The sequence below is a fragment of the Marmota flaviventris genome, chromosome 12 (assembly GCF_047511675.1).
Source record: "Marmota flaviventris isolate mMarFla1 chromosome 12, mMarFla1.hap1, whole genome shotgun sequence".
In the NCBI taxonomy this organism is placed as follows: domain Eukaryota; kingdom Metazoa; phylum Chordata; class Mammalia; order Rodentia; family Sciuridae; genus Marmota; species Marmota flaviventris.
The window spans coordinates 100,200,712-100,228,708 of NC_092509.1; the positions used below are offsets into that span (position 1 = coordinate 100,200,712).

The 27,997-nt window shown below is 44.5% G+C and overlaps 1 protein-coding gene across 1 annotated transcript in view; it reads right to left on the reverse strand.

Annotated features, from left to right (window-relative positions):
• Window positions 1–495: 495 nt before the first annotated feature.
• Pappa2 (pappalysin 2) overlaps window positions 496–27,997 on the reverse strand; it is a 243,875-nt gene continuing 216,373 nt past the window's right edge. The window contains exons 21-22 of the mRNA XM_027935059.2: window positions 2,721–2,819; window positions 496–570 (exon numbers count right to left, since the gene is read on the reverse strand). Of these exons, the coding sequence (XP_027790860.2) occupies window positions 496–570; window positions 2,721–2,819 (174 nt within the window). The remainder of the gene's footprint in view (window positions 571–2,720; window positions 2,820–27,997) is intronic.

Genomic DNA, 27,997 nt, shown 5'->3' on the forward strand with positions numbered 1-27,997 from the left:
AGAGAGACTACACAAAAGGAAGGGAAAGGCCAGTTTAGAGCAGACAAGCCCTGAAAGGTGACAATCCATTTGAAATGGGCATTGACAGAGTGTCCCTGGCAACTTTCCTTCTAGCATTCTAATAATGGATTACACGTTTGGTGGGGCTGAGCAGTCAGTGGGGTGCAGAGTGGGGAGTCGGGCAGGAGCTAAGGTGGGTGGACTAGAATATTGATGGGGAGGAGGGTCCTTGTTTATCTATCTGATTTCTCCTTCCTCTTTTAATCAACTGCCAATTTAAAGAAACTTTTGCCTATAATTCTTCCCTACTTGGACTAGTTGATATGTTAGTTGACACCTATAAATATCGTGTTTCTTAACAGATGGTCCACACGCTCTCCTTCCTCCACTTGGTGACCTTTCTCCTTCACCTGCCCTGTGTTTCCTCCTGTGGAGGCCTCTCACTCTGCCTGCCTCCAGGGCAGAGGAGGGATGGGCTCAGTCCAGGTCCCACAGTTACTGATTTTCTTCTGCCTTGGGGTCTCGGCAGGTGCACTCATCCTGGTCACAGTCAGCAGCAAATGGAATGACCTAGGGGAAGGAAAGAGAAGTTGAAATAATGGGTGTGCGTGCCAGGTGCCACATGTTTCCACTGGCTTCCACAGTTCTCACTCGGTCCTGGAGGAAGTAGGATCACAATTCAGTATCACAGAGCTGGAATGAACCCTCAGTTCTCACACACCATGTCATTTCAGACAAGATCGTCCTTCTTCACTTTGCTTTCTCCATACAGAGAGTGAGAAGGACAACATAAACAGGGTGTGTGGTTTAAGTGAACTGATGGGTGTGAGATGCTCATCGTGGCCAGACACCTAAAGTGACTACTTCTAATGATACCTCGTATGTCTTACACTATTGTTTTTGTTGCTGTTAACATCGTCACAATATTCCTGTGTGTTGGAGGGATTGATGTTAGCTCATTCCCTCCTATGGAAGGCAGGGCTACCTGCTTTAACTCAGGACAGTGGAAAGCCAGCTCTGGAGATTGTCTCTCTGGCTCCACTCTTCAGTGGTCTTGGGACACTAGGATCATCTTTGACATTTCTGAACACATGAAGTCTTGCTCTCCTGAGCCCAGGATATGCTTTGGCATGGTGCCACCCACTCACTCTTTGTGGTGGTATTGCTTCCTTTCGTGTAATTCTCCCTTCTTTGTGCCAGGAGTGGTCAAGCAAAAGTTGTCTTCTTCCTGCTTTCACTGATACCAGCAGATGAGCGCCCTATTTGAGTGTCTATAACCAGCATCAAAGAGAATTGGACATTTTGGAAACATGGTGTAAAAGATCAAAATGCATAAATGCATTCTACTGTCATGTATAACTAATTAAAACAAATAAAAATTAATTTAAAAAAGTTAGATATTTTACCCTCTGGCCACTGGCAATCAAATGAGATAAAATTGAATAGACATATCATATACAAGACTGGTCCTAGTACACTGGAGAGATGGGCTCGGGATTGGGCAAGTGGATTAGAGAATGGGTGGGGTTGTTTGGGGAAGTATCCCAGCATATTTGCACAAATGAAGTAAAGTGTGTTGTAGTAGTCAACAGAGGGGGTGTTCCTCTACACTCCAGTTCTTGTGAGTGACAGGCACTGACGTCCATTAAAGATAAGTCGTAGGTTTGCAGAATGAGAGGGGGAGAGCTGCCTGCCTTCTTCCTCCAGAATCCAAGCTTCCTGTATAAGAAAGATGGTCTCTGTCCCCAGTTATTTTCACAAGATGGAACAGAACCAGCTGGCCTGATTTCTGACCTGTGGCCCAAGCTCTTGATCTGTTTCTCTTAGTTCAGGATTTATTGATTTTTAGAGCAAATGAGGGCCAAATTGAATAGTGATATGATGAGCCCCTACATGCTTTGTACTGAATAAGTTAGTTCATTTAAATGGTGAAAATAGTGCCCAGCACACAGTGATTCAGCAAAATATATTAGCAAAGAAAGAGAAAGTATTCAGATCCACATATGGGTGACCTTGGTAGGCGTGGCTTTATTGTGGAGACAGGTAGGAGGGAGGAAGGAAATAATGGCTGCATTTTTCTGATTCATCAAGCTCGCCAACTAGCTTCAAATATCTTCAGAGCACTTGGATTTTCACCTATTTTATTATAAAATTTCAGCCTATTTAATTTTATAGACTTCACTTGAGCCTGTCTATAAATTTAACAGAGCCAAGCATAACAGCAATCAGAGGTATCAAGAAGGGGATTACGACTGTGGTCTGGTTCAGAGAGCACTCCAGGTGGTGCTCAGCAGCTGATGAACATGTGCCTGCAATACCGCTGTATGATGCCATCTGACTATTAATTTAATTATGAAGATGAATGATAGAGGGGAAGCACTTCACTGGTAACCTAGTATCCTTAAGGGCTAGAAACCATTGTTTTCCCTGCCTACAGAAGAATTTCCCGGACAATGATGAGCAGATATGAGAATTTCATTAGAAAAAGCCATTGCATTTATGATTGACAATTTAAAGGACTGGTGTTTTCTAAGACCCTATACTAAAGACTGTTACCCTCAATCTTGTCACTTTAGACATTCCAATGTTTATAACTTCTAATGTCATTATCATTCTCTTGGGGATTAAAAATCAAGTCTGCTGCACTGTGAAGCAGAGCTGGCCAGAGAACCTGCCTTCCTTCCACTGTCCCCATGCTGTCCCCAGGCACCCTCACGTACCTTCTTGGAGGAGAGTGTAGAAGAGCAGCAGTCTCCTCCATCATAGTGGCAGTAGGCCCGGTTGTTGATCGTGTCACACCAACCATCTGCTTGAAAAGGCTGTAAGGAGGCTGAGGTCAGAGTCCAGTGCAGTTTTGCTATCTCTGGCCCTCTTTCCCACTCCCCGACCCCAGCCCCCCATGGAGCTCCAGAGAGACTATGGATGAGCACCTCAGGAGCAGGACACATCCTCAAGAGGTGGAAAAACCTTGAGATAAGACCATCGGGCCTAAGAAATTGTCAGATTTATTTCTCTTGCAGAACCTGCTCCTGGCCTACTGTAAGGTCTGGGATATTCATTAAATTCCTTGATCAACTTTTTTGCCTTCTTATAAATACTAGGTCTTTATAATATGTAGGTTACAAAAAGGTTCACACATTTTAGCTTTGTTGACCTCAGAAAAGGTCTGTGTATTAGACAGGATTTGCTTTAAAAGTCCCACTTTGTCAGTGAGAAACCAGGGGTGCATAGAGATGATAGGAATCGTCTGGTCACACAGCTAGCAGCTGGGCTCAGGCAGCGCTTGGCACATAGCTTGGCTTTCTGCAGCTCCTCCCACCTTGAGAACCACAATCCCCGGCCTGTCACCTGGTGTACTCAGGACTGGTGCTTAGAGACTCTAGCAGTCCTTGGGTGTTCTAAAGACTGCAATGATGTCTGTCCGGAGTGCAGTGGTCCTAGGGTTGAGGACACCAGGGCTAGCACAGGAATGTTCCCACACACGCAGCCACCTGATGCCTAGCAGCTTGGCCCAGGGTTAGAGCAGAGAAAGTGAAACTGGTTCACTCATTCCTGTTACTGCTGCCAGTTAACAGGAACCAAAATGGGAAAGGGGCCCAGAAGAAACCAGAGTTAATGGAGTGTTTCACCCCCGAAGGGAATGTGTGATAAGAACAGCAAGGAGCAGTTACAGATAGCTCAGCAGCCCACAACTGCCTCTCCAGGGAACCACCTCTGAGGGGAGCACGGCCCACAGCACCCTGGGCGGCAGGCAGGCAGCCCACCTTCTCAGGTGCAGCAGCTGCTCACTGTCCTGAGCTCACGCCCAACTGTAAAGCCTCAGCGCACATCTCGCACACAAACTGTTTGGGTCACAAAACTCTGGGATTCTAAGGTCACCTCCCAGTTTCCATGTTCAAATCACTTTCTCTCCCCGTGGCCTCCCAAAATGTCAAATAGAAGGATTATTCCCTATTTCACTGGGCTTTGATGAGATAGATCACTGAACTCAGAAATGATCATTAAATAATTTTCAGCAATTGAGCTATGTCAGAACAGACTCGTCCCAGCGATTACTTCAACGTTTTGATGTATTCGGTGGGGCCCTGAGCTCATTTGCACAGCCCATTCCACATGCAGACCGGGTTGCCAACCTCTGCGAAGCTGCTGCGCGTGTATGGAGCACAACAGCTGCTGCACATCTGTATGGCAATGTCAGCGGAGAGCAGGAAGTGAGAATGAATTCTGTTTTCAACACAGGGCGCTCTGGGATGCAAGACAAAGATTTCGAGATGGGCGTTTGTCTTTAACACTGGAGCCTGTCCCTACAGTTCTGGAGAACTTGGACTAAATGTACATTCAGGACTTGGGTCCAAACTTGCAGCCAAATAGTCAGAGTTAAAATACAATTGGCACATCCTGTGGATGCTCTTGGATCCTCCTGGGAGGACCAGATATCTGCTGAGATTCCCCAGAGTTTCCTAGGCCTTTTTCAAGTGTTTAGAGAATATTTTTCTCATCTAACACTACATCTGTTTCTTTTCCTCCTACCTGGACTGACACATTGACAAAAACTTCATCTGTTCCTTTTTTTCTTTTCCATGTATTTTTCTATAAAAATTTAAAGAACATCCAAAACAGTTTTCTTATACACATGTAAGTATGTTCTTCAAATGGAGAATTAAAGGTGAGTCTAAAGATGTCTTCCTTTTCATAAAAACAACCTTCACTTTGAATGGGTTGAGTAAGGAATGCCTGGAAATCTTGATTTGCAGAGGCCTCACCACAGAGGGCTTCTTATCGCAAGAACACTAGGGAAGGTATTTTGAAAAGGGCAGTCATGGTCAATGTGAGCTTTTCTATGTCCCATTAGACTTCTACTGTGATGATCCCAAATGATTTCTAGAAGCTCCTTCTTTTCAACTTTTAAATGATCATTTGGGAAGAGAAGAAAATTTATGAAAAGGAGCAGAAATTCAGAGAAAAGGTTGAAAAGACCCATGTATTTAATGTACTCTATACCTATTAGAATTAATTGCTCCTCCCCAACCTGCCAAAATCAACCACTCCACCCTCAACAAACAGAGTCTCCTATGGCAACATGTGCCTGGGACTCTTGACAGCTTGAGTACAAAGTTACAATGGAAAACTAGGAGGGAAAATGACTAATTGATCCAAAGTTTGAAAGCCTCTGAAGACTGGATGTAGAGTAGGAGATTCCAACCTCAGTGACTGCAAGGTGTTGGATCTGGGCCACCACTGCTCCCAGGAAACATCCCGAGGGAGGGTCCTGGGCTTGCTCTCCAGGCACACTGTGTACGTGGCTGAGTTTCGCCACACAAACATATGCTTACTTTTTCCCATAACACCAAGTGCATTTTTCAAATACCTGAAACTTACTCTTTATGGGCCCCTTTTCCATTTTTATTTCAATTATCTTGATAAAGGAAAAAATGTTTAGGAAATACCTGTTTATCTGCCTTTTAACCACTGAGAGTACACATAGGCATCAACACAAAGACTGTTATTTTCACTGCACGGGAAAGCTCTCCTCTTTCCTAAATGTGCCTCCTTAACACACACACACACACACACACACACACACACACACACTTCAGGTCTGATTTATCTTTGAGGCAAACATTCAAGCCCTTAGAATTATAACTCATTTAAATACCTAAATCTGAGAGACAGCCTGGGCTGCCCTTCTTGTGGGGCATGAGCTTCAGGAGACCTGTCTCAATTGTCACAGGAAGGCCTGTCATGCCAGCCTCCAGAGTTAGCTGTGTTCCAGGACGTCAAGGTGGCCAAATGGATGGCTGTGTGTGAATCACGGCGCGCTTGCAGGAAAGGCTCTCCGTCCACACTACCTGTACCACTTTGGAAACTTCCCAAATGTGCACATAATTTTGTCTTTATGTATTAATGCTATTCCCACAGCAGAGCATCCTTATAGCAGGGCAAGGGCAGCCCCTTTGGCCCAGTGGCAGTTCCTATTTTAAAGCTTCTTTGCCATAAGGTGAGGGCAGAGATGGTGTCCTCTGTGATGCCTGTGGTTGTAGCTATTCATTTAATCTCTCTGTGTTCTTTACTCTGTGCCTACATGGATGAGGTGCTAATATGGGGACACGGAGATAATTAAAACATGCTTCTGCCCCTTGAGGAAACCCACTGTAAGAAATTTTAGCTAAGTGTGGTAGCTCAGAGCTAGCATCAAGAAGTGGAGAAAACTTAATTGGGGTCTTGGGGGTGGGAGAGTCTGCTGTCAGAGGTTGGTTCTGCCTAGGGCTGGGAGATTCTGAAGAGGAGGTGGTCTAAGAGGGAGGAGAGGATGAAAATAGAGGGGCGGGGGAGTCCCAGGCTGCCCATCCCAGAGCCCACCCTCAGGGAAGCTCCTCAAACTTTGATTGGCTAATAAAGCCGCCCTTACTCGAATCAGATTAAGGGCATTTTTCTTCCACATATTGCAATAGCACTGGAGACTACACTGAGGTTTTAGGAAGGCCACCTGCTCTTCAGACCTTCTGCTCTGCTCACCTACAGGTTGGGATCTCAGCCAAAAGGAACTGTCTCCCTGTAGGTAAGGTGTGGCGGGGAGAATCCTGTTCTGTTAGTCAGAGAGTGTTTCAGACAAGGAGAGGTTAAGCATATCTTCACCTGATGCCAAACACCAGTCTTTCTATCCAACTTCCCAATTTTGAGAGTAACAAATCAGACCCACATCCATTTCTTCACATTCACTAGGCTACAGCAGGCCCCAAAGAAGCCCTTTTCCAAAGTAGCTGTGGCACGGCACCTGGAGGAGCCCTTGCAGCAGGATGAAGCTCTAGGTACAGTAGATGAATCTGTGCACTTCTTCCCTTTTTCTTCAGTGCTTCAGTGAATGGTGACATTCTGTCTGATTGTCATTCTCCTTCTCATCCCATGTGGGTTGAATATCTATGCTCCCAAACGTGTGTTGATGTAATTGCCATTGCAACAATATGAAGAAGTGAGGAGTTTTAAGAGGTAATTGGGCATGAAGATTCTGTCTTCATGAAGTGTTGTGGTTTAGAAATGAGGTGTTTCCCAAAGCTTATGTGAGATAATGCGAGAAGGTTCTGAGGTGAAATGACTAAAGTATTAAAGTTGTGTCCTGATTGGTGGGAAAATCCACTGATGTGGATTAACTGGGTGAAAATTGTAGGCAGGTAGCCTGATTGGAGGAGGCAGGTCAAGGCAGGTGGGCCTTTATTTTGTCTCTGGACAACAGAGCTCCCTCTACGTCCTGATGCCACGTTGTGAGCTGCTTTCCTCCACCACGCCCTTCCACCAGGATGTGCTGCCTTACCCGGGCCCAGAGCTAGGAGTTGACCATCTGTGGACTGAAACCTCTGGAACCATGAGCCAAAATTAACTTTTCCTCCTCTACTTTGTTCCTGTCAGTTCTTTTGGTCACAGTGAAATAAAGCTAACTAAAACATGAAGGGATTGATGCTTTTATCAAAGGAAAGAGCTCCTCATGAAAGGACACATTTGCCCTCTCCCTTGCCCTACCCTACCTTCTGTTATCCTTCCACCTCTGCCATGAGTAAGCCTCACAAGATGCTGGCCCCTTGACTTTGGATTTCTCAGCTACTAGAAAAGTGAGCCAGTAAATTTCTGCTCATTTTAAATTTCCTTGGCTCAAGTATTTTGCTGTAATAGCACAAAACAGACACCATGTCTCCGCCTACTGTGTCTGTCCTGCCTGGGCTTCCTACCCAAAGACAGCAAAGAATATAAAAGGGGGAGACCTATTACAGCACCTCTCTTAGGATCTCAGGCAAAACTTGGGAGACCTTGGAGGGCCTTCAGGGACACTACTTGCTTCTCAATAAGACAGAAAATCACAAGTGCTTGCAGTGATATGGAGCAAAGGGAATCCTTGCTTACTTTTGGTAGGAATATAAATAGTACAAGCATTGTGAAAAATAGCATGGAGGCTCCTCAGCATGCCACAGGGACACAGGCCCATCAATGACCACAGCAGCACAACTCACAACAGCCAGGTTATGAAACCAGCCCAGGTGCCCATCAACAGATGACCTGATAAAGAAAATGTGGTGATATACACAATGGAGTTTTACTCAGTCATAAGGAGGAATGAAATGATGGCATTTTCTGGCAGATGGATGGAGAGCATCATGCTAATTTAAATAAGCCAGACATGGAAAGTTGAGGGTCAAGTGTTTTCACTCATATGTGGAAGCTAGAGCAAAATAAGGGGGGGGGGAGCAGATCCCATGAAGACCCAGGGGAGATCAGTGGAGTAGAGAAAGGGACTGAGGGGGAGGAGGGGAACAGGAAAGGAACAAATTGCAGAATGAAACTGACAAACTTATGCAATGAATGTACAACAGTCAATTCCAACTTTATGTATATCTATAAAGCACTAAATAAGAAGTGGAAGGCCAGTAGTAGTAGAGGAAGTGGAAAAGGGGGAGGGAGGAGAGGAGGGGAAAGAGGATGCAATTATATTCCATGCATGTATGATTATGTCAAATGGACCCCACTATTATGAATAACTACAGTATACTAATTAAAAAATTTTAAATAGAAATAGAACTACCATACAATCTAGCAATCCCACTACTGGGTATATATCCAAATGAAATGAAATCATTATGTCAAAGAGAGTTGTCCTCCCTGCACTCCAAAGGGACATAGATAAATGAAATTCTAAGAATAGATGAGCCTTGAAGACTATTTGTATAAAACCTTCATTTTATAAATGATGAAATGGAGTCTTAAAAAAATGAACTGTCTTGTGTTTAAGGATAATTAGTGGCAAACCTGGGAACAGAGCCAATTCCTTCATTCCTGGTCTGGTGTTCTCTCTGTGATGCCACATGAACACTATCTGATGATTTCACTATGCATTTAATTTGTTGGGAACAAAGGGCAACTTAAATTCCTTTGGTGTCTCTACAAAGGGGATTTAGAAATCATTACAAGTTGATATGAGGTACTCTCCAAAACCTCCTGTGATAATGCAGGAGGCAAAATGATTGCATTGTGAGGGTTTTAACCTTATCAGTGGATTAATCCATTTGATGGATTAATCATATGGATTGACTACCTGGTAACAACTGTAGGCAGGTGGGGTGTGACTGAAGTAGGTCACTAGAGGAAGAATACTTTTGGGGTTTATATTCCTCCCTGGATCCTAGCTCTATTTCTTATTCCAAGCCACCATGAGCCGAGGAGCTTTCTTCTACCCCACCCTTCCACCATGATGCTTCCCTCACCTCAGGCCCAGAGTGATGAAGTCAGATGACTATGGACCAAATCTCTGAAATCATGAGCTCAAAATAATCATTTTCCCCTCTAAATTGTTCTTGTCAGGCTTTAAAAAAATTACCTTTATTTTACTTATCTATCTACTTATTTTTTATGTGGTGCTGAGGATGAAACCCAGGGCCTCACCCATGCTAGGCAAGTGCTCTACTTCTGCGCCAAAACCCCAGCCCCTTGTCAGGTATTTTGGTTGTGATGAATAACACATACATGGGGCATTTGTGCAAAATGAATCTAGCAATCCAACACAGAGACAAAGAAAAATCATAATCTCAATTCCTCTGGGGCTCACAGCCTCATTTCTCTTTTCCTCAGTTGTGGGTCTAGTTTTATCCCAAATAAGCTCCCTGGCATTCTAGTTTCTCTGAGGCATGGGACTTGGTAGACCCATCGTTCTCTAGAGACCCATGTCTCCAGGAAGAAGCAACCTTGGGCTCCATGCACATCAAGAGCTGCTTGCAACCCAGAGCATTACTTCTGGGCCTCAGAGTGCTCAAAGCAGGTGCTGGCTGCTCACTGCAGTCCTTTGAGGGAAGGAAGGGATGGCGCTCTTGCACTTTTCCAGGGCTCACCCCATGGGATGGGAGTGTCCCGTGAAGTCATATCTTTGGGTTTGCTGCCATCTTGGAAAACGTATGATTAAAATAGATACCTTGGAGTAGATTGGGCAGGAATATTTCCTTAGCTACAACTTCCTCTGGAATATCTCATCCATCTTCCTGGATCCAAAGTTTTTCCTGCCTCCAGTTTCTATGGTTTAGTTCATGTAGGTGCATTACCGAACTTCATAGTCCAAATATACTGTCAATCAAAAGCTCAAGCTATACTATCCAAATACACTATCAAAGGCCTCTAGTTCAGTGCCTGATGTAGTATTTTTTTCAACAGATAAATTAATAGGATTGCCCTATTTGAAGGGGGAAGTTAACTTCATCATGAAGCAGGAGTACTCTTTATGTCCAGACCCCTTCCTTTCCATTATTCCTCTACTGTTAGAAAATCTGCTAGGCATGCTACTCTATAAGAATTACATAATTTAGACTCAGGTCTACTTTTAAGGGCATCTAGCACTTTTCTTCTTATTATATTTACTTTTTTTGTGTGTTTCTGGGAATGGAATACAGATATACAGCTACATCCTAGCTCCTCTTTCTTCTTATAAACATAGACACCGTGCACACTGGAGCTGAGAAAGATTTGTATACATATATCTATAAATAATGTATATATATGCAGATTTGTATATTTCTACTAGGTACAGAGTATTGTATGTATCCATTTATGGAAGTAGAAAGAAATAGGAATACACCATCTGAAAGTTCTCCCTCTATAAACCATCTAAAAATGCTGAATAAAATTTAACAACATTCCCTCGGTTCTACAGCTGGGATCTTAAGAAAGGAAGGGAAACTCCTGAGGGACCCAAATCAGAAAGAGATGAAAAACTCGAGCAGAAAGAAGGCAGCAAACCAGGGCTAGCCTGGGAACGTTTGCAAATCCATAATCAAAGAACAGAGGACTAGGTTTGGGCCCTTGCAAGGCAGGGGATTATAAGTAACTTGGCTGATATTTCATATGGAGACTCTGCAAGGACTGATAGCGAATGCCACAGTCATGCTAATGCTGCACAGGTTGGCTGGCTCACTTGGGAGCTAGGAAATCTGCTCATCAGCCCCGAAGTCTTCATGACTCAAATCCAGGCCTTGGCTAAGTCTTTAGTTGCTAAGACGCCAAGGACTTCTGGGTTACAAGCTGACAGGTGAAACTGCAGAATATCTCCTTGAAGGCCAAAGGTCAATTGTGCAAACAGCTATAAGCAAAAGTAGTTGAAAGAAGGAAAATGAGGACACACGCACTTGTTGGACAGGGGAGGGTGCAGACGTGAGGTCTGGTCTTGGGGTCTGCAGAGGGTTTCTGACCCATATGCAGTTGTGCAGCTTCTTTAAGAGGCCTCCAACCTCCACTTGTGCTGTATGCCCAACCCACAAAGATGGCAAAAGTGTATCTTTCAGGGGCCGAAGGCAAAGCCTGATTGTGATCAGCTCTCCTGGGTCTGACACTAGGACCAGAGCAAATTCCTGAAGGGTGCAAATGATAGTCACTGGAAAAACAGGTGAGATGAATTGAGTTGGAAAAAGAAAAGCTAAGAAAAACGAGATGGAATGACTTCCTTTACCTGCAATGTTCCCATCTCCTTCAAGGTGCCCAGAGCTTAACAGCTTCTGTCCAGGAAAACATCAAGACCTGGAGGTGTGCTAGTTGGACCATTGCAGAGCCCAGCCCCGCTCCTTATCTACTACCAGAATCTGGGCAAGTTACGTAGATCCAAGCAGCATCCTCGTGAGAAAACGAATAACACCCCTCACAGGATTGTTGTGAACCTATGAAGGAGTGAATGTCCGTGCCTGCCCCACAGTAAGCCCAGTACCTCATGGATTCTTGAAGGTGGCAGGAGTCTGCCATCATGCTAGCCATCCCAGGTTGGTGGGAAAGTTCTCTGCATAGACTCTGGTCAGAAAAACTTCAAACTTCTAACACCTTAGAGTCAAAACCATCAGTGCGCTCATCCCTGAGAGCCTCCTGCCCATTCCCTCACCACAAATGTACATCTGAGTGGGAAAGGGATGAGGGAAGTGGGCCTGAGGCATGTGAGAACAGACATGGGCCTTTCTAGCTTCCAGAAACTAGGGCACTCCTCAAAACCAGAGTGGTGACCTGCACATATTAGCCTCTGAAAAACCCCAAACCATTACAGGTACTTCTTCTATGACATGTGCCACAGAAAAACAGGAAGGTGAGAGAATCCTGGGGACTGATTTTCCAGTCAAAATGAACTTCCTCACAGCCCCTTTTATTTAGCTGCAAATGAAGCTGCAGAGTCACAGACTGTCCACCTTAAGTCTCAGGACACCAATCTGTGGCCCACCTACCTGTCCTCTAGGCCCAACATGGCCCAACCCGAGTGAATTGTGCCTACCCCAAGGCATGGGAGGAGTGGAGGGGGGACAGAGGTACAGTTGCAAAAAGCGAGGATGGGCAGGGGAATTTTCAGGTGAGGTCTGCGTACATCTGTGCCAGGAAACATTGGCTCAGTCAGAACCTGGCTTCTCAAGGAGAAAGGCATACACCTCCACTGGGTCCTGCATAAGCCATGGCAAGTGCCACCTGCCCCTCTGTCGAGAGCCACCGCATCAGCCACCCGGTCTAGGGCAGGTGTCCTGGCCTTCTGATGGCCCAGAGGCCTCAGTGAGGTTAGGTGCTCAGGACCTCTTGCCCTGCCCCTCTCCCCTCTTGCCACCAAGAGAGCATAGAAACCTTTGCAGGCTGTGGGTGCTCCCTGGGCTGGATTCCAGCCACCCTGTTTATTCCTTCACTCTGAGTCACTATGTGGCCTTCTGCATCGAACCCCAACTCCACGTCTTAAAACAAACAAAGCCACCAACAAAACCTTCCCTTCCCTTCCATCAGGTCACTGGTACACTCAATCCAAATTCTACAAAGGACACAGGGTCTCTGTCCTTTGCTGTCAAAATCTAACTTCATGGTAGCCTCATCTCCCTCCTTCTGGAACCACAGAACCACACTTCTCAAAATGCTGTCCAGCAACAGCAGGCAGCTGACCTCTGGGACCCCAGAGAATGGCGTTCACGGTGCAGTAGAGTCTGAGCCTGGACTCCCTCAGGAATGAGCAAGGACACTCTATCTCCCCTTGCTGATGTCTCCAGTGTGGGTGGGTGGGCCTCTTTGTTCTCAGAACTTCCTTGTCCTGCTTTCACAGCCTGAATGGTGGGCATAGGTGGCTGCAAGGTGGCCTGATACAGTCTTGCTCAGCACACCTGGCTTTCTTCTTTAAAAGAGCAAAAGCTTAGCAATTGTCTGCTTGGGAACATTTCTGACTCCTCTCCAGCTAACTGGAGCCAGCCTACTGGGTCTCCAGGTCAGAGACAGAAACCTGGAACACAGGAGGTTCCAACTCTGCAGGGACCGAAGGAAAGAGCGCTTCTTTGTTGTCCTGCTTTCTGTTTCCCTGCTTCCCTCAGCAGGAAGCTGCGCGCCATCACAGCTCCCAAACCAGTCAGTGTCTAATGAACACTTGGAGTGCATCTGGTGGAGCCGCCTCAGAATTGACTCTGTAAACTAAGAAGTGAGAACTTTTCCCACTCTTCTTGCCTTTCCCCCAAGATTAGGTCACCTTTCCCCAATCTTGTTCTCTAACTGCCGCAAGTATTTGTTCTAGCAATTACTGACCTTAAAGTATCACCTGAAAATAGCTTAGCTGACCTTCCAGAAATAGGCTCACGTAGGCTTTTAACAGACACCAAATTTAAAGATCCAGACCAACAAGACAGAGCAGAATCTCAGGCCACCGTAGGCACCAAGCTGATTGGAGCAGGACCTCCTGTGCCTGCACCTCCTAGACAGCCACGCCTTGGCCACTCCTCTCTGGGCCCTGCACCAGTTGTCTTGTGTGGAACATTTAGTGGTACCTGCTCTGCTCAAGAACTCACATGGTTCTGGAAGGAAAAGGGGAGGCTGGGATGAGAGAAAACCTGTAGCTGGGACAAGAGCAGGGAAGGCAGGTGGACCCTGGCAAGGACGGAGCCTCTGGGGACTCTGGGTCCTGCAGGCACCTGCAGCTTGTACTTCCCTCTGCTCCATCTGCTGGCTTTTTGGCCTGCCTTCAGTTTATGGCAGGTTAAGGCAGGACCGAGCTGGCCACCGGAGGTCCCACCACGGCCCCAACCCGTGTGCTCTCCACCCACACCACACTCGCACACCTGCCGGGCAGCTCGGCATTTCTTGGCTCCTGAGCTTCCAGATCCGCGGTGGAAGGTGCCCAGGGACACAGACGGTGGGAGGAAACACGGTATTCACTGTTTGGTTTACTACTTTTCTTGGCCTTTCTGCCGCTTGCTGAGTATTTTTTTCTTTCTCAATCTCTCTCATCCTCTCCCTCCTTCCACCTCTCCCTCTTTCTCCCTCTGTCCCCTTCTCAGGAGCCAGATACCCTGGGGAAACCCTGAGGAGAAAGCCGAGACTCCCAGGGCCAGAGAAGTTTCAGAACCGGAACAGCTGGCGAAGGCCTTCCCGGCCGTGGCCACAGCCCACTCTCTCGGAAGTGTTCACCAGGTGGACCTGCGCCCTCGGCTCTTGGGCTTCATCTGTGTTCATGAGATGTAGCTCAGGGCACTTGTCTCTCTTCCCCACTCCCTTTCACATATATACAGTGCATGTGGGTATACATATGTGCTTACATTAATGTATGAATATATGCCCGTACACATGCATAGTACAAATATGACACACATTGATGTTTCCTCTCATACATGTGAGACATATATAGGAGTAGCAATTACTAATACATAATTATATTACATACAACAAACATTTTTTATACACACTCACCTATACACACACACACACAATTTCTCAGGAAGTTTCAGGTACAGGGAGCAAACCTGCAGGTAAAACTTTTTATGAAATATAAACCATCATGTAGAAGCAAAGCACTATCCTTTTATTTCCTATGTGCACAGTCAGGCCTGTGCACATGATCTCACTGAATCCCCGTAATGGCCTATTGGGGTAGGTTCCATTATCTGGCTATGTTCTAAGGGAATGTCCAAAAACTGGAGCTGTAAAGGAATGAGTCTGAAGACAGGAGGTGGAGCCGCTCTCTGAGGCCCAGGCCTGACCTGCCCATGCTGCCTCCAGCTTTGTAAGTGACATTCTCCACTTTGCCTCTCAGTCCTGCTCGCCTGGGCACGCTCACTGACACCACTGGCAGGAGGCAGCCACCCTCTGTCTCAGGAAAACTCGGTGTCACACAAATGTGTAAGTGTATCACATCAGACACGAAATGGCAAACAGCTCGTAAGAGCCAGGACCAGGCTCCTGGCTAGATTCTGGGATTCCTGCCCCATACATACTTAGTGCGTCTCATGCACAAGGGACCAGTAGATTCCATGCATGATGCAGTCTATACATTAAAGAGGCTTCTGTGGGACAAGCACTGAGTAGGACCAAACTCTGACATGTGAGACAGTGCAGAAGGGTCTCTCCTGTGGTTCTAGGCAAATGGAGGGAAAATTCCCAGAGTCACTGATGGCACCAACGCTGAGAGCTACAGAAATGCCGAAAGGGAAGGAGAAGGCGCTTTTTGGAAGAGCTTTATGGAGTGCTCAGGATTAGGCCTAATCTTTGAAGGATGAATAGGATTTGGGCAGAGAAGTGGGGAGAATAATCCCCCCAGGAAGGCCAGATACCAGCCAAGAGTTGAGATGGGAAAAGAAAAGATATATCTGTGGTTTTCTGCTTTGAGTGTTAGCAATCCAAGTTTGGAACTCAGTCAAAATCTCTATCCAGGAGAATTTGGTCCATATCCTAAAGACAACAAGGAACAACTGAAGGTGATTGTTTATTTTTTTGAACAAAAGAACATGACAAAGTTATGCTTCAAAGGTTGACTCCAGGGACAATGTAGGGAAGGTTCAACAGAGAGCTAGAGGGCCCCAGAGCAGGAAGAAGTTGATTTCAAGCAACATAAACTGAGAACAGAATTGGCCATCTGTGACAGAATAGAAAGGGCAAACAGAAATGGCATTAGGGAGGAAGGTTGATGGTACTGGGTGAGTGGTTATATTTGGGGAGAAGATGGGTAGACATGAAGGTTAATGACATTTTGACTATTTAAATCATGATATGGTTTTCTCAAAAAATTTGCTCATTGTAAAGCTAGAAAGAATCTCTACCACCATCCAAGGCCTAAGTTACAGGATGCAGATCAAAATCAGGGAGCAAGTGTGTCGTAGCTCACAGTGAGAGGCTGCATACATTTTCTTTTCCCACATAAACATAGAGGGTCTCAGCACATTTCTGTCCTGCCTGATTTCCAAGCTTTCTCCACAACTTAGACACAACTATTTTATCACCCCCAGCAACAACCAGGCCCACTTGAGTTAAGGAATGACAAGAGGGGGGTATCATGTTTATTCTACAGTATTTTCTTGCCAATGTCTTGTTTCTTTTAGCCTCCGTCTAGTTTTCAGATCTGGTATCTATGGACAATTCAATTTGTGTGGCTGATTATTGTGGTTCTCATCCCCAGGATGTCATGCACTCGGGTTGTCAGCCTGCCTGTTCTGTTCTCACTAATTTGTTGATCCATCCAGACTCGCTCTCACCCACATGGAACCTATTCTCTGCGCAAGTGTCTCATTCGCGTTTCCTTTCCTCTTGCTTGTCTGTGTACCTTATGCTCTCATCTGCTGACCAGCGCATCTGGCTCCTGAGTCTCTGACCCTCACTAAGCAGGGTTCACTGGAACACCTCTTTCCCTTCTCCCTCTAGCTTAAATCTTACTAGGGAGGTGTCCTAATAGGTGGTCAGCCCCCCATGTTCCTCTCTTAGGTTTTTTTAAAAGATTTTCATTTCTAGTGTATAGGTCATGTATTCGTTTCTCTGGTTTTAGATTTCCTACCAGTTTAAAAACACAGATTGGAGAATCAGGCTACCTGGGTTCACTAACTGGCCCTGTGGTTGCTAGCTCGGGAACTTGGGAAGTCAAGTACCTTATTGGCCACTCAGTTTCCTCTTCAGTGTGACAAGATTGGTTATAAAAGTAATAATTCCTCACCATGTGCACCTTGCATACAGTAAGCACTCAGTAATGTTATTAACTATACCATGTAACCGCAGCTACTTCACCTCGCCCCCATGAGCAACAGCCTGGAACCTCTGGATATCAGTGGTTCCTTGCTTGTGAAAGCAGAGCTATCAGATAACCTAGTCATTCTTCCTCTTTTAACTATGCTCTGTAACCCAGCGAATCTTACCACTTACCTTGCCCAGTTATGGGATAGAATGATCACATGTAACGCGGCTGCAGGGCAAGCAGAGAATCTCTGCAAACCTTCCTGAAGCACACAGCATAAGCCCCGGGTTTTGCTGTTGGTAATTGAGGGGCAGCAGCAATGCTGAGCCACAGCTGATCTCTTTCCCTGGTTTCTCCTTCTCATCCATCATCCCTACCTGTGCTGAACTCCCCACCCCAGGATCAGCTTACCCATCCCCACCAGCTGACTGCACCTTCTCCTCCTCCCAAGGAAAGCAGGTGATATACTAGGAGCCAATGACTAATGTGTATGTGTGTATATATATATATATATATATATATATATATATATATAACTAAATAAAAAATATCAAGGCAAAATGAAACTTCAATTGTGAGAAGCTTGGTACTTTATGAACCACACTGAGCAGACAAGTATTTGAGGGAAAAATGAGAACATACATAGCACCCCAAAATGACCTAGTGGAGGTAGAGATCTGGTAAACAGAATTGGAAAACCCAACTCTAATGAATGGGGCATTTTCTGCCCAGGTGAAGTGACAATGAACAGAATACATGAATTTATCAATTGATCTATTTTGCTGATTCATCAACCCACAATTTTCAAAGCTCCCATCTGAAAAGAGAGGCATGAGGAGGGGGCCCGAGGAGCACAGGCAGGGCAGCTCTCCTCCTCAGTTCCCGGGCTGCTCTGGATAGGTTTGGCCCTCAGGCTGGGCACATGGGGCATGAAACCAGGACAGGGGAGAGAGGGCCAACCTGGCCAGGCTGCAGGCACCCCCTCCTTAGCTACAGTGCCATCGGGGTCACATGTGGTTCCAAAGGCAGAGACCATTTCCAGAAATCTAATGCATTTCAGACATGCACCACCAAGTTTCATATTTCTCACATTAGAAAGACTTCGGTTGAATTTAATCTCATTTTTAATTAGTCCTCACATCGCCTGGTGAGGTAGATTAATATGATTATCCATATTCCACTGATGGGGAAAATGAGACAAAGGGTCATGTCCCAAGGTCACTTGGGGAATGAGCAATACAGGCAAAAATTAAACTTAAGCATTTTAAATTTCCAAACCAGCACAGGAGAGGACGTCGGGGAGTAGGGCTCATCTCAGTTTGTTCAGGGTCTTCCACGTCTGCAGAATACACATTCAATTTACTACTTGGTGTCTCTGATTAAAAAATAAAGTAAAAAGCAAAGCACTACTTCTAGCTCTAGCTCTGAACCCCAATATTCCATATTTAATGCGTAAGGAAGTTACCAAAAAATATATGACAAGAACAGCCAAATGAGAATAAAATGAGTATCACTTAGCCAATTGTAAGTTTTTATTAACTATTTATGGAATGTTTAATATTAAATTAGATTGTACATATGGGGTGAGGTTTAAGCACAGGAGATGGAACATGCGGCCTGCTCTCCAGAAGCTGGTCTTCCTGAGCATCCAGAATAGGTACAGCAGCAGCACACTCATAAGCACTCACCCTCCAACGGTGCAGGCAGGAGCCAGGCATTTGCTTCCCACAAGGGCTGTTCAAAGCATGTATAATGAGGAGCTCTTGACTGCACTTATTTCAGAGCAAACTGAGATATTAGTGTGGCGGGTAGCCCATAGCATTGGAATACACCACCCCTGCCCTTCCAGTCCAGTTACTTTCTCTCCACCTCCATTATCATTACCATGCCCAATAATCAAACACGTGTCCTTCCATTGCAGAAATGGTTTTTCATTAAGCCTCTTTTCTCCCCTCCCTTTCCACTTCCTCAGTTGAGTGAGGTGGCCCTCCATTGTAACATTAGTTCAGGAAGGTAATGATAAGGTTTCACCTGTCTGGTCCCAATTTGCCAGTATGATCCCTTCCTGAATTACCAGTCCTCTCACCCTTTCTCTCTCATAGAGACATCGTAAGCTCACCAGTTAGCCATATGTTTCTGTATGTTTCCCTGCCTTGTTTATGGCGCTATTGAGCTCTGTGACCATGTTCTGGGAAATGGGATCAAAAATCAAAACCATGCTTTACTTTTGGCCCAAGGGACTCAAAGAGTTACTAGCCTATCTGTATTTCTTCTCTGCCTCTTTAGAGAAGATACCAGATTTCACATTAGTGAGAGGTAAATCCTTTGTGGTGTTAAAGCACAGAGGTTTCATGGTTAATTTGAGATTGTAGCCCATCCTGGTTAATCCATATTTTCCTATGTATAACCTTCGTTAGGTGCAAGGTATACAGACTCAGTGATCTACCCCGTAGTCACCTCTTTGACTTTGAATCATTGCACACTTCCCCAAGATGATATTTGTTTGCTTCACTGAGAAAACTAATAATATTTTCTGTTATATGCCACTGATATTTTGGGGTTGTCATGTGACATTATTGCAGCAATGGCTGACTGACAGAGGGATTAGTATCAGAGGTGGATGTGACCATAACAGAACTAAAACATGTGGTTTGGATCTCAAGTAGAGCAGCAAGAAGCAAAGGAACTGCCTTAGAAGGCTGGAAAACTGATGTTCCTCATTAATGCAGCAGCAAAATATTTAATACAATGTTTCCTATAGTTACTTGTGAGTAATTTACATTGCTAACTGTTATAATTTGCAGGTCAGAAAATTTATTAATACCCTATTGGCTTTGAGTAAAGAGACTTTGAAGAAGACTGTCACTAGGATTAGTTGGTGGTTATCACATTAATTTGAAAAGATATTGCAAGAAAAGATGAACTCAGAAAATGCTGCTGCTTTGCCAGCACAATTGACAGGGAATAGCAAATACTAGAAATTCTATGACTTGTAGTACTAAAACAATAAAGCTGTTTCTCAGCTCCAGCCAGCCAAAGATAAAATAGTACATCAACCTTCAGGACCCATGGGGAATGGGTCTAGGACCCCACATGTACCAAGCTTTATGGATCCTCAATCCCTTTATAAAATGGTGCAGTGTTTGTATTTAATATACACACATCCTCCATACTTTAAATCATCTCTAGATTACCTTTTAATGCCTAACATAATGTAAATGCTGTACAAATAGCTGCTATATTATATTGTATGGGAATCACGGCAAGAAAAAGCCTGCACATGTTCAGTTCAGATGCAATTATTTCCCCCAATACTTTTAAGCTACAGTTAATTGAGTCCATAGATGTGGAACACGTGGATGTGGAAGGTCAATTGTAATGCCTTGTGTTAGAAAAGCTTTCTAGGACTGAAGAGAAGACAACTTCAGGCAAAAACAAAACAAAACAAAAAATAAATAAATAAAAACAGGCCAATGGTAGACCAGGACCCCATTTGTTAGGACCTCTAATTGGATCACATGGCACCTAGGAGATCCATGAAGCCAACAAAGAAAGTTCTGAAGGGGAGACCAAGACCTCTGTCTGAGGGAAGCTGTGCAAATTCAGAAGAGCTGTAATTAAAAAAGAGGCGCAGATTGAAAAGACTTGTGAGGATAGCGCCTGACATATGAATTCGACTAGAATTAAATATATACAAAACCACAAATCTTGTAAGAGTTGAGTTTCCAAAAGCACCATTAGCTTGGATTAAAGGAGACTTATTTTTTAGAGAACAGAAAAGGACCTTTGAACTCACTATCTTCTACCAGGAGAAAGCAGATGGACAGAGCTGCCAATTTTCAAAAGGGAACGTTCCCTAGTGCTCCCTATGTGTGACCAAAGAAGAGGACAGGACTTCCATGACAAGAGCAAGGGCCATGAAGAGGGATTCCCTGGAAGCTAGGCCCAGGGAGTAGTCAAAAGTTTCTACACAAGAAGTGCTCCCGCCCCTCACGGCAGAGGTTTTTGCAACTCTTGCTCAAAGGGATTTCAGAGTTGCTGTGCATCAGTGACTTTTATGTGCCTCTCATTATTCTTCTTGAATGGGAATGTTTATTGGGGTTGTTTTGTTTCTGCTCCACTTTGTACATGAGATGAGTAGGAGAAGCAGAGTTTGTTATTTTACTGTGTGGGGCTCAGACTAAGAAAAGCTTCACTGCAATCTGATATAAATCATGAGAATCCAGATTCTAAATTGATACTACAAATGATAATATGACTTTTGCAAAGTCTTGGAGTAAGGTGGAGTGAATTTGAATTTGTGACTCGAAGGGCTGACTAGTATTGATCTACAGTTCTTTGGATGCTCCTTTCTTTGCCATGAATTCACTATTAGAGTATGTTCTACTGTCTTTGGACTTAGCCATGTGGCTTTCCTGACTAATGGAACATGAGTGACAGAGGCTACGCTCAACAAGAAGATTTAAATGCACTGGCATGCCTTAGCCCTTCCTTCTGTGCCCAGGTGTTCCAGGATGAGAAGAACAAACCTGGGTAGCTGCTGGCCTGAAACCTGGATACCTGGGTGCCTGAGAGGAAACTCATGGAGTATCCTTGAATGCATTCCATAACCTAATGTAGAGTCACGTTACCCAACCTGCAGGTGCAAGGGTGGGAAAAACATTTTGCTCCTAATTACGTTGATACTTGTGGATTCCTTGTTATGCAGAATTATTGCAGAAAATCCAATAGCTATCTCCAGCCAGCTTATTCTTGCATTTCCTTTCGCACCTTTGACTTTCCACACACTCCTCTCTCTCCTTTAAGCCCATTTCAAATGTTTGCCCTCTACGAAACCTTCACTCGTGACCAAAGTTATTTGCTTTATTCTCTGTGACCCCCATATGACTTGGCTCATATCTTTTGTGTTATTGTTCCTTGGACAGGAACTTGTGTTTTGGTCTCTGTTGTATTCACTCTCTTGGGGGCTCCTTGTTGAGTTTTGCAATCTCAACCCATGGTGGGCACTCAGAAAAATATAATTTTAAGAGAAGAAATGAGTGAACGGCCCTGTAGGAGTGACCAAAGCTTTGTTATTGTGGTGTCTATTGGGAAGGAGTCTATGACATGCCTGCAAATCTTAGTCACTGGGGTGAATGGCAAACTTGGAGACTGAGAAATGGTATGAGCCTGATACAAAAAAAGCTGGACAAAATGTTTTCTTGTGTGCTGGAATTTGGAGACCTGGTTTTTGTAGCTAAACTTGGAGAGGGGGAAGATGCTTCGCATGCATGCAGTATTGTACATTCCTGGGATAGAACATGTTTTCATTGGGGGTTGTGGTTTCTCCCCCCCCTCCATATTTCTCTCTTACTCTTCTCTCCCTAGCACTGGAAGTATCTGTGTTTGCAATAACAAAACAAAACAAAACAATACAAGTCTACTCCAGTATGAACCAGGAGAAAATTTGTACATCAGTTGGTGTAGGGAGCAGAAAACAAGAGGTGAGGGTGGGGAGAAGAAAGGAAAAACAGTTGCCATGAGGTGAAAAGAAGGAAATACCACGTGTGGCAGACACACGGCTGGCACAAGGGACAGCAAGTTCTGTTGTCAAGGACACCGGTGTGTGCATGTGTTTGTGCGTGTGAGTGTGTGTGTGTGTGTGTGTGTGTGCGTGTGCGTGTGCACACGTGAGCAGACACCCAGGGTCTGCACTTCAGGAAGCTGGCTCTTGGCTGGAGCCTTGCTCGGGTGGAATGCGGCCTCAGTGGCGGCCTCACCATGGCTTAGATCTCCAGCCAACTTCTTCTTGCAAGTATATTGCAGGCTAGAATGGGTGGTGGAAAACAAGCCTGACAGGAGCCACAAGGGCCTCCTGACCCATTTGAATCATTCTCCTGCCAAATTTTCATGGCTGATCTTAAATAAGGAGGAAAGCCATGCATAAGGCTGAGGAGGCCATGGAGAATTTCTCCTGGGAAAATGTCTTAGAGTCACTGGGCCAGGGGGACTGAGACAAGCGTGAGGTAACAAGTCTGTTTTCAAAAGAGGTATATGGTTCTTTGGTCGTGTTGGGTTCAGTTTGGTTTAGATAAATTTTCAAGGACTCATTTTCTGTCTTCTAGTCACTCTGTCAATGAATAGAGTCAAAATGTGGCAGAAGATGTGTCTGCTCTACAGAGGGTGACTCCTATTAGGAGAGCTTCCCAAGGAAGGCTCCCCAGTCGGGTTGGGGCGTTCTGCTGGGAGGCCAGGATGGAGCTGTAGTTGACTTCCTCCATTGAAGCATTGACACCAGCTTGGAGAGGAAGAACCCAGGAGAGGAAAAGCTCCCTCAGAGCTGTGGGCCTGAAAGGACCAGGTGGAGTTGAAAGAAGAAGAGCAGAGTTGTCCCTCCTCTCAGTTCTTTTTTTTTTTGTTTGTTTGTTTGTTTTTATATATGACAGCACATATAGAGCACAATTTTTCATATCTCTGGTTGTATACACAGTATATTCACACCAATTCATGTTTTCATACCTGTACTTTGGATAATAATGATCATCACATTCCACCATCATTAATAACCCCATGCCTGCTCCCTTCCCTTCCAGCAACTTTGCCCTATCTAGAGTTAGTTTTAGTTCTGCTGCAGCTTTACCTGCGCAGTTCCTGGGAGAGGCTCAGCTTCCTCTGCGGGGACTGCCAGGGGTTGGCACTAAGGGACAGCCACCTGCAGTATTGCTATGTCCAGGCTAGGCCTGCTGCAGAACCCGCCCCCACCCCTCGGGCTCCATGGTAAGGATGCCATTCCCATGCATGCGTGTGGCATTTTCTTGTCTGAAGATGCTTTCGCAAGCATTGTTTTAAGACTCAACAGAAAAAAACTTTATAAGTCAACCTAGAGAGATATTTTTTTTTCCTATAGGAGTTAAGAGACTTTGATTGAGGTCACACAACTAAAGAGAAGAAAAGCAATATATGCAACTAAGTCTTCTTTGTCCAGTGCACAAACAGCCTTCAAAGAGCTAAAGGGACCGTGGGAGTCTAAATTCCTTCCACCACACCAAAAGCCCTAAAACAGGGAGATGCTAACTATAAGCTCAACAAAAAAAGCATTCACTAGAAAAGACTCTTGAAGGAGTCATAAAACTCAGGGTCTTCTGTGAATCTTTTTACTCTGCACATGTTGGCAAAAATCCCCCTCCCCACAGTGGTGAGGCTGCTTCTTCACACCCCCAGCCCACTGCTGATGCTCTCCTCAACCTGTGGATTTCCTGCCTCATCCCTCACTGCAGATCTACTGCCACTTCACTGTGGTGAGCACTGGGGCTGTAATGATGAATAGAATACACCAGCATTCCCTCCCTGTGGAGCTCACATCCCAGAAGGGAAAATGGGCATTAAACATAACAAATACTACAAAGCAAATTAGAAAGCAGTGATTCTCTAAGAAATGATGGCAGTGTAAAGCAGTCAGGAGGGCCCTGTGCTAGGGGATGGGCAGAGGAGGAGGGACAGAGGAGAGCTGTAGTTTTCAATCCAGTGGTCAGAAAGGGGACATTGGAGGGGTCATGTAAGCCATTGTAAGGACTTTGGCTTTTGCTGTGGGTGAAATGGGGAACTGTTGGGTGCCTTAGTAGAACAATGATTTAACTTGTATAACAACAGGATGTTCTGGCTGTGGTTAAGAAGAGGCTGGGAGGAGGGGCAGTGCTAAGACCAGCCAGGGATTGTGGCAGTAGTCCTGGAAGCTGATGGTCATGGTTGACCAGAGCAGCCACAAGGGCCATGGTGCAAGGGGGTTGGCTTGTGGGTACACTTTAAAGGTACAGCCAATGGGATTGCCCAACGATGTGGTGTGGAGGGTAAGGGAAAGAGGAATTAAGATGGCATTGAGGATTTTGTCCTGAGCAACAGGATGGAAGAACTTGCCATCCACAGAAATGGGAAGTCTATACATAGAAATGAAAATCCACTGCATGCAAAATATCTCGAATTCCATCTTCCACCCCACAGATTTTGTCTGTAGCCATTGTTATTCCCTTCCCACTCGATGCAGAGGCAACAGTAGTGAAAGCCCTCTTATCGCCTTCACCTGGGGTCTCCATCCCCTCACCCCAACTCTCTCTCACAGCCAACACACAGTTCTGGTCTCTCCATGGGCAGAGCCCACTCAGGTCACCACCTCCTTGTGCTGCCTGACTTTTGGAAATAATATTTTGACTTGCTGCATACTGTGTCTTATCTATTTGTCAAATAATTGCTTCTCCTCACTGCACTGCCAGGAATTTGAGTGCCTGAATCGTGAACCTGTGTGTCCACTGTGCTACGGTGAACACTGTGCCCCAAAGCCTCCCTCCTTGTTTCCCTAAGGCCACACACTCCTCTGTTTTCTTCAAGCTTGCTAGTTACTCTTCCTCTGCCTCCTTAACCAGCTTTGCTTTCTGTGTTATTCCCTGATATTGCCTTCTGCTGGCTGCCTTCCCCGTCTGCTCTCCCAGCTCACACTCCCTATGTGACCTGGCTCACTCAGCTGCCTTAAGTGACCACCTAGACCCCCCTCAACTCTCAAGGTAAGTCCCCATAGAGACTGTATTCTTCAACTCCAGGCTTTTATTTCCAGTTCTCCTGAAGTCACTCAACCTAAAGCCAGGCCCATTCTGTTCTCCTATCGGCCTGCTTCCTTTTCTTTTTGAAGGTTAAGGTATTAAGCATACATGTACCAGGTAGTTAGATGACTTCTTTCTGTATTGCAGGTATCTGTGAGACTGGCCCTCACCATCTATCCTTTCAAATTTGTTCACTGTATTATAATCACTTTGGGTCTCATGTCATTTCTCCGTGGGCCTTATCTCTAACAATGTATCACATCTGATTTTATCACTTCCTGGTGGAGAAATGTATGAGGCTGTGAAATGCTTTCAGTAAAATGTTCATATCCCAAGCGAGGCAGCATTCACGATTACTTCCAACCTTGTCCCTGTCTCTCCTGCTTCTCCTGGTACTTCCACTTGTCCCACTCTCAGGAATTAGAAACATTGGGTACCTATACAAGCAGGGTGCAGGTGTGTGTGTATATGTGTGTGTGTGTGTGTGTGTGTGTGTGTGTGTGTGTGTGTGTGTGAAGATCTCACAGTTAAAATCCACGTTTTACATTAGAAAGTCAGTAATGTCCTAAGTCAAAATAATCAAATTTAGTAGAAGTGTTTCATATATGTTATGTAATCATATATATGCACACATATAATATGTATTAAATATACATGCAAATTCTAGAATAAATAGAATGCCACAGAAATAAAATAGACAGCGTCTCCTCTGGGAGGGAGGCAGAGGGACAGGAACTGCTGACCTTCCAGATGAATGCAGGGTGTTGAAGGGCTCTTCACACCCAGCATATGTATGACTTTTATAGAATTAAAATTAAGTTTAAGAAATATTACAAATAAACATACCTAATGAGGGTGGAGTTGAGATTTGAATCTACTAGTTAAGATTTTATATGAACATTTTCCCATTATAAATATTGTTTGCTTAACTTGAAAATAGTTGTAATCAATCATTTCAGGAGTGGTGTCCCTTTCTCTCTTGTCACTTTATTGTTGGATTCATCTAAAGAACAGATACGCAATGTACACACATACACACACACGTATGTATACGTACATTTATAGGTGGACATATACAGAATTTATATACTTAGAAAATAAGGTATAAGAAAGTTAGTAGGAAGTATTGTAGTACACGGTTATTGTAACAGACAAGAATTTAATAAAAATTATTCCACTTAAAGGAATATTCATTTTAGTAGGATGAATGAGAACGACAACTTGCATGAATTTCCCAAAGAGCTTGCCTACATAATTATTTATTAAAGGAGTCATACCAAATATCACTATGGTAAACAGTAAAATAATCAATGCCCTATAGAATTCATGAATAAGTCTCAGTGACTGCATTTGTGTCATGGTTAAAATGTATTTAAAACACATTTTCAGAACAAGAAGTTTTATGGAAAGCAGAGCAGGGAGTTATTTATAGACTAAGCTCTGCTTACTGCTCTCACAACCTCAGCATAATCATTGGGAAGAAATGGAAGGACTGGTGGGTTGAAGAAAAGAAGGTAGCAATTCCAGGATGCCCATTTTGCAGGTGAGTAATCTTCAAATTATCTGCAAGCCTGAGCTAGAAATGGAAAGGCTATAAAAACCAGAAAGACCCCACCCCCCCAAAAGGGAAAAATACTTCTGAAAAAGGGTGGGGTGGGAGGAGGGAAAGGGAGAAGGAATGTGGTAGAGAGAATGAGCAGTGTGAGCAAGTGGCTTGCCTGGAGGCACAGAGGACAGAAGTCAGATAGCCCACCAGGATGGCGTGATGGCTCCAGGAGAGCTTCAGACAAGCATAAATTCTCATGAATGTTGTTAATATAAATGAGGTTTTACAATTTGCATGGTTGTGCTTATAATATTTTTACATTTTTAAAAAGCAGAGAGAAAAAAAATAATGGTTTTAGTTTTCAAAGTGAAAACCTAGTCCTAATTAACATTTGGAGTCTGATTTTCAGAGATTCCAGCTGGAGACTCTAAAGTCAAGCCCTGAACCAAATGGGACTCTGAACAAGCCTAAAGACAGGCCTGGATTTTTAGGCTGGTGCATATATTGCACAAAACTGGCAGCAAAATTCACAAACAAATCTCAAGTGGGGTTGGAATTTGGCAGGCAGTGAGCCTGGAAGATAGTCCAACTTAAGCTAATTTTCAATTTCTCTATGGATTTTAACATGTCTAACACATATTTAGATTTAGATTTGTACACCACAGTATCCCTATCAGAAGTCCAGTATCAGTTGCCTTTATTGGCTTCTAGGACATGATGACCCCCACCTGAAGGATCATTTGTATAATTCCCTCTCAACCCTGGATCCTAAAGAACCTGGAAAGAATTAAAAGAAATGTAAGCCCAGAAGATCTGTCCTTTGAGAAGCAGTGAAGGAATGTTTATGATATCTGTTTTGTAAATAATTAAATTGTGACAAAGAGAAGTTTAATTATTGGCTATTATATAGATAATAACATATGAATTAAA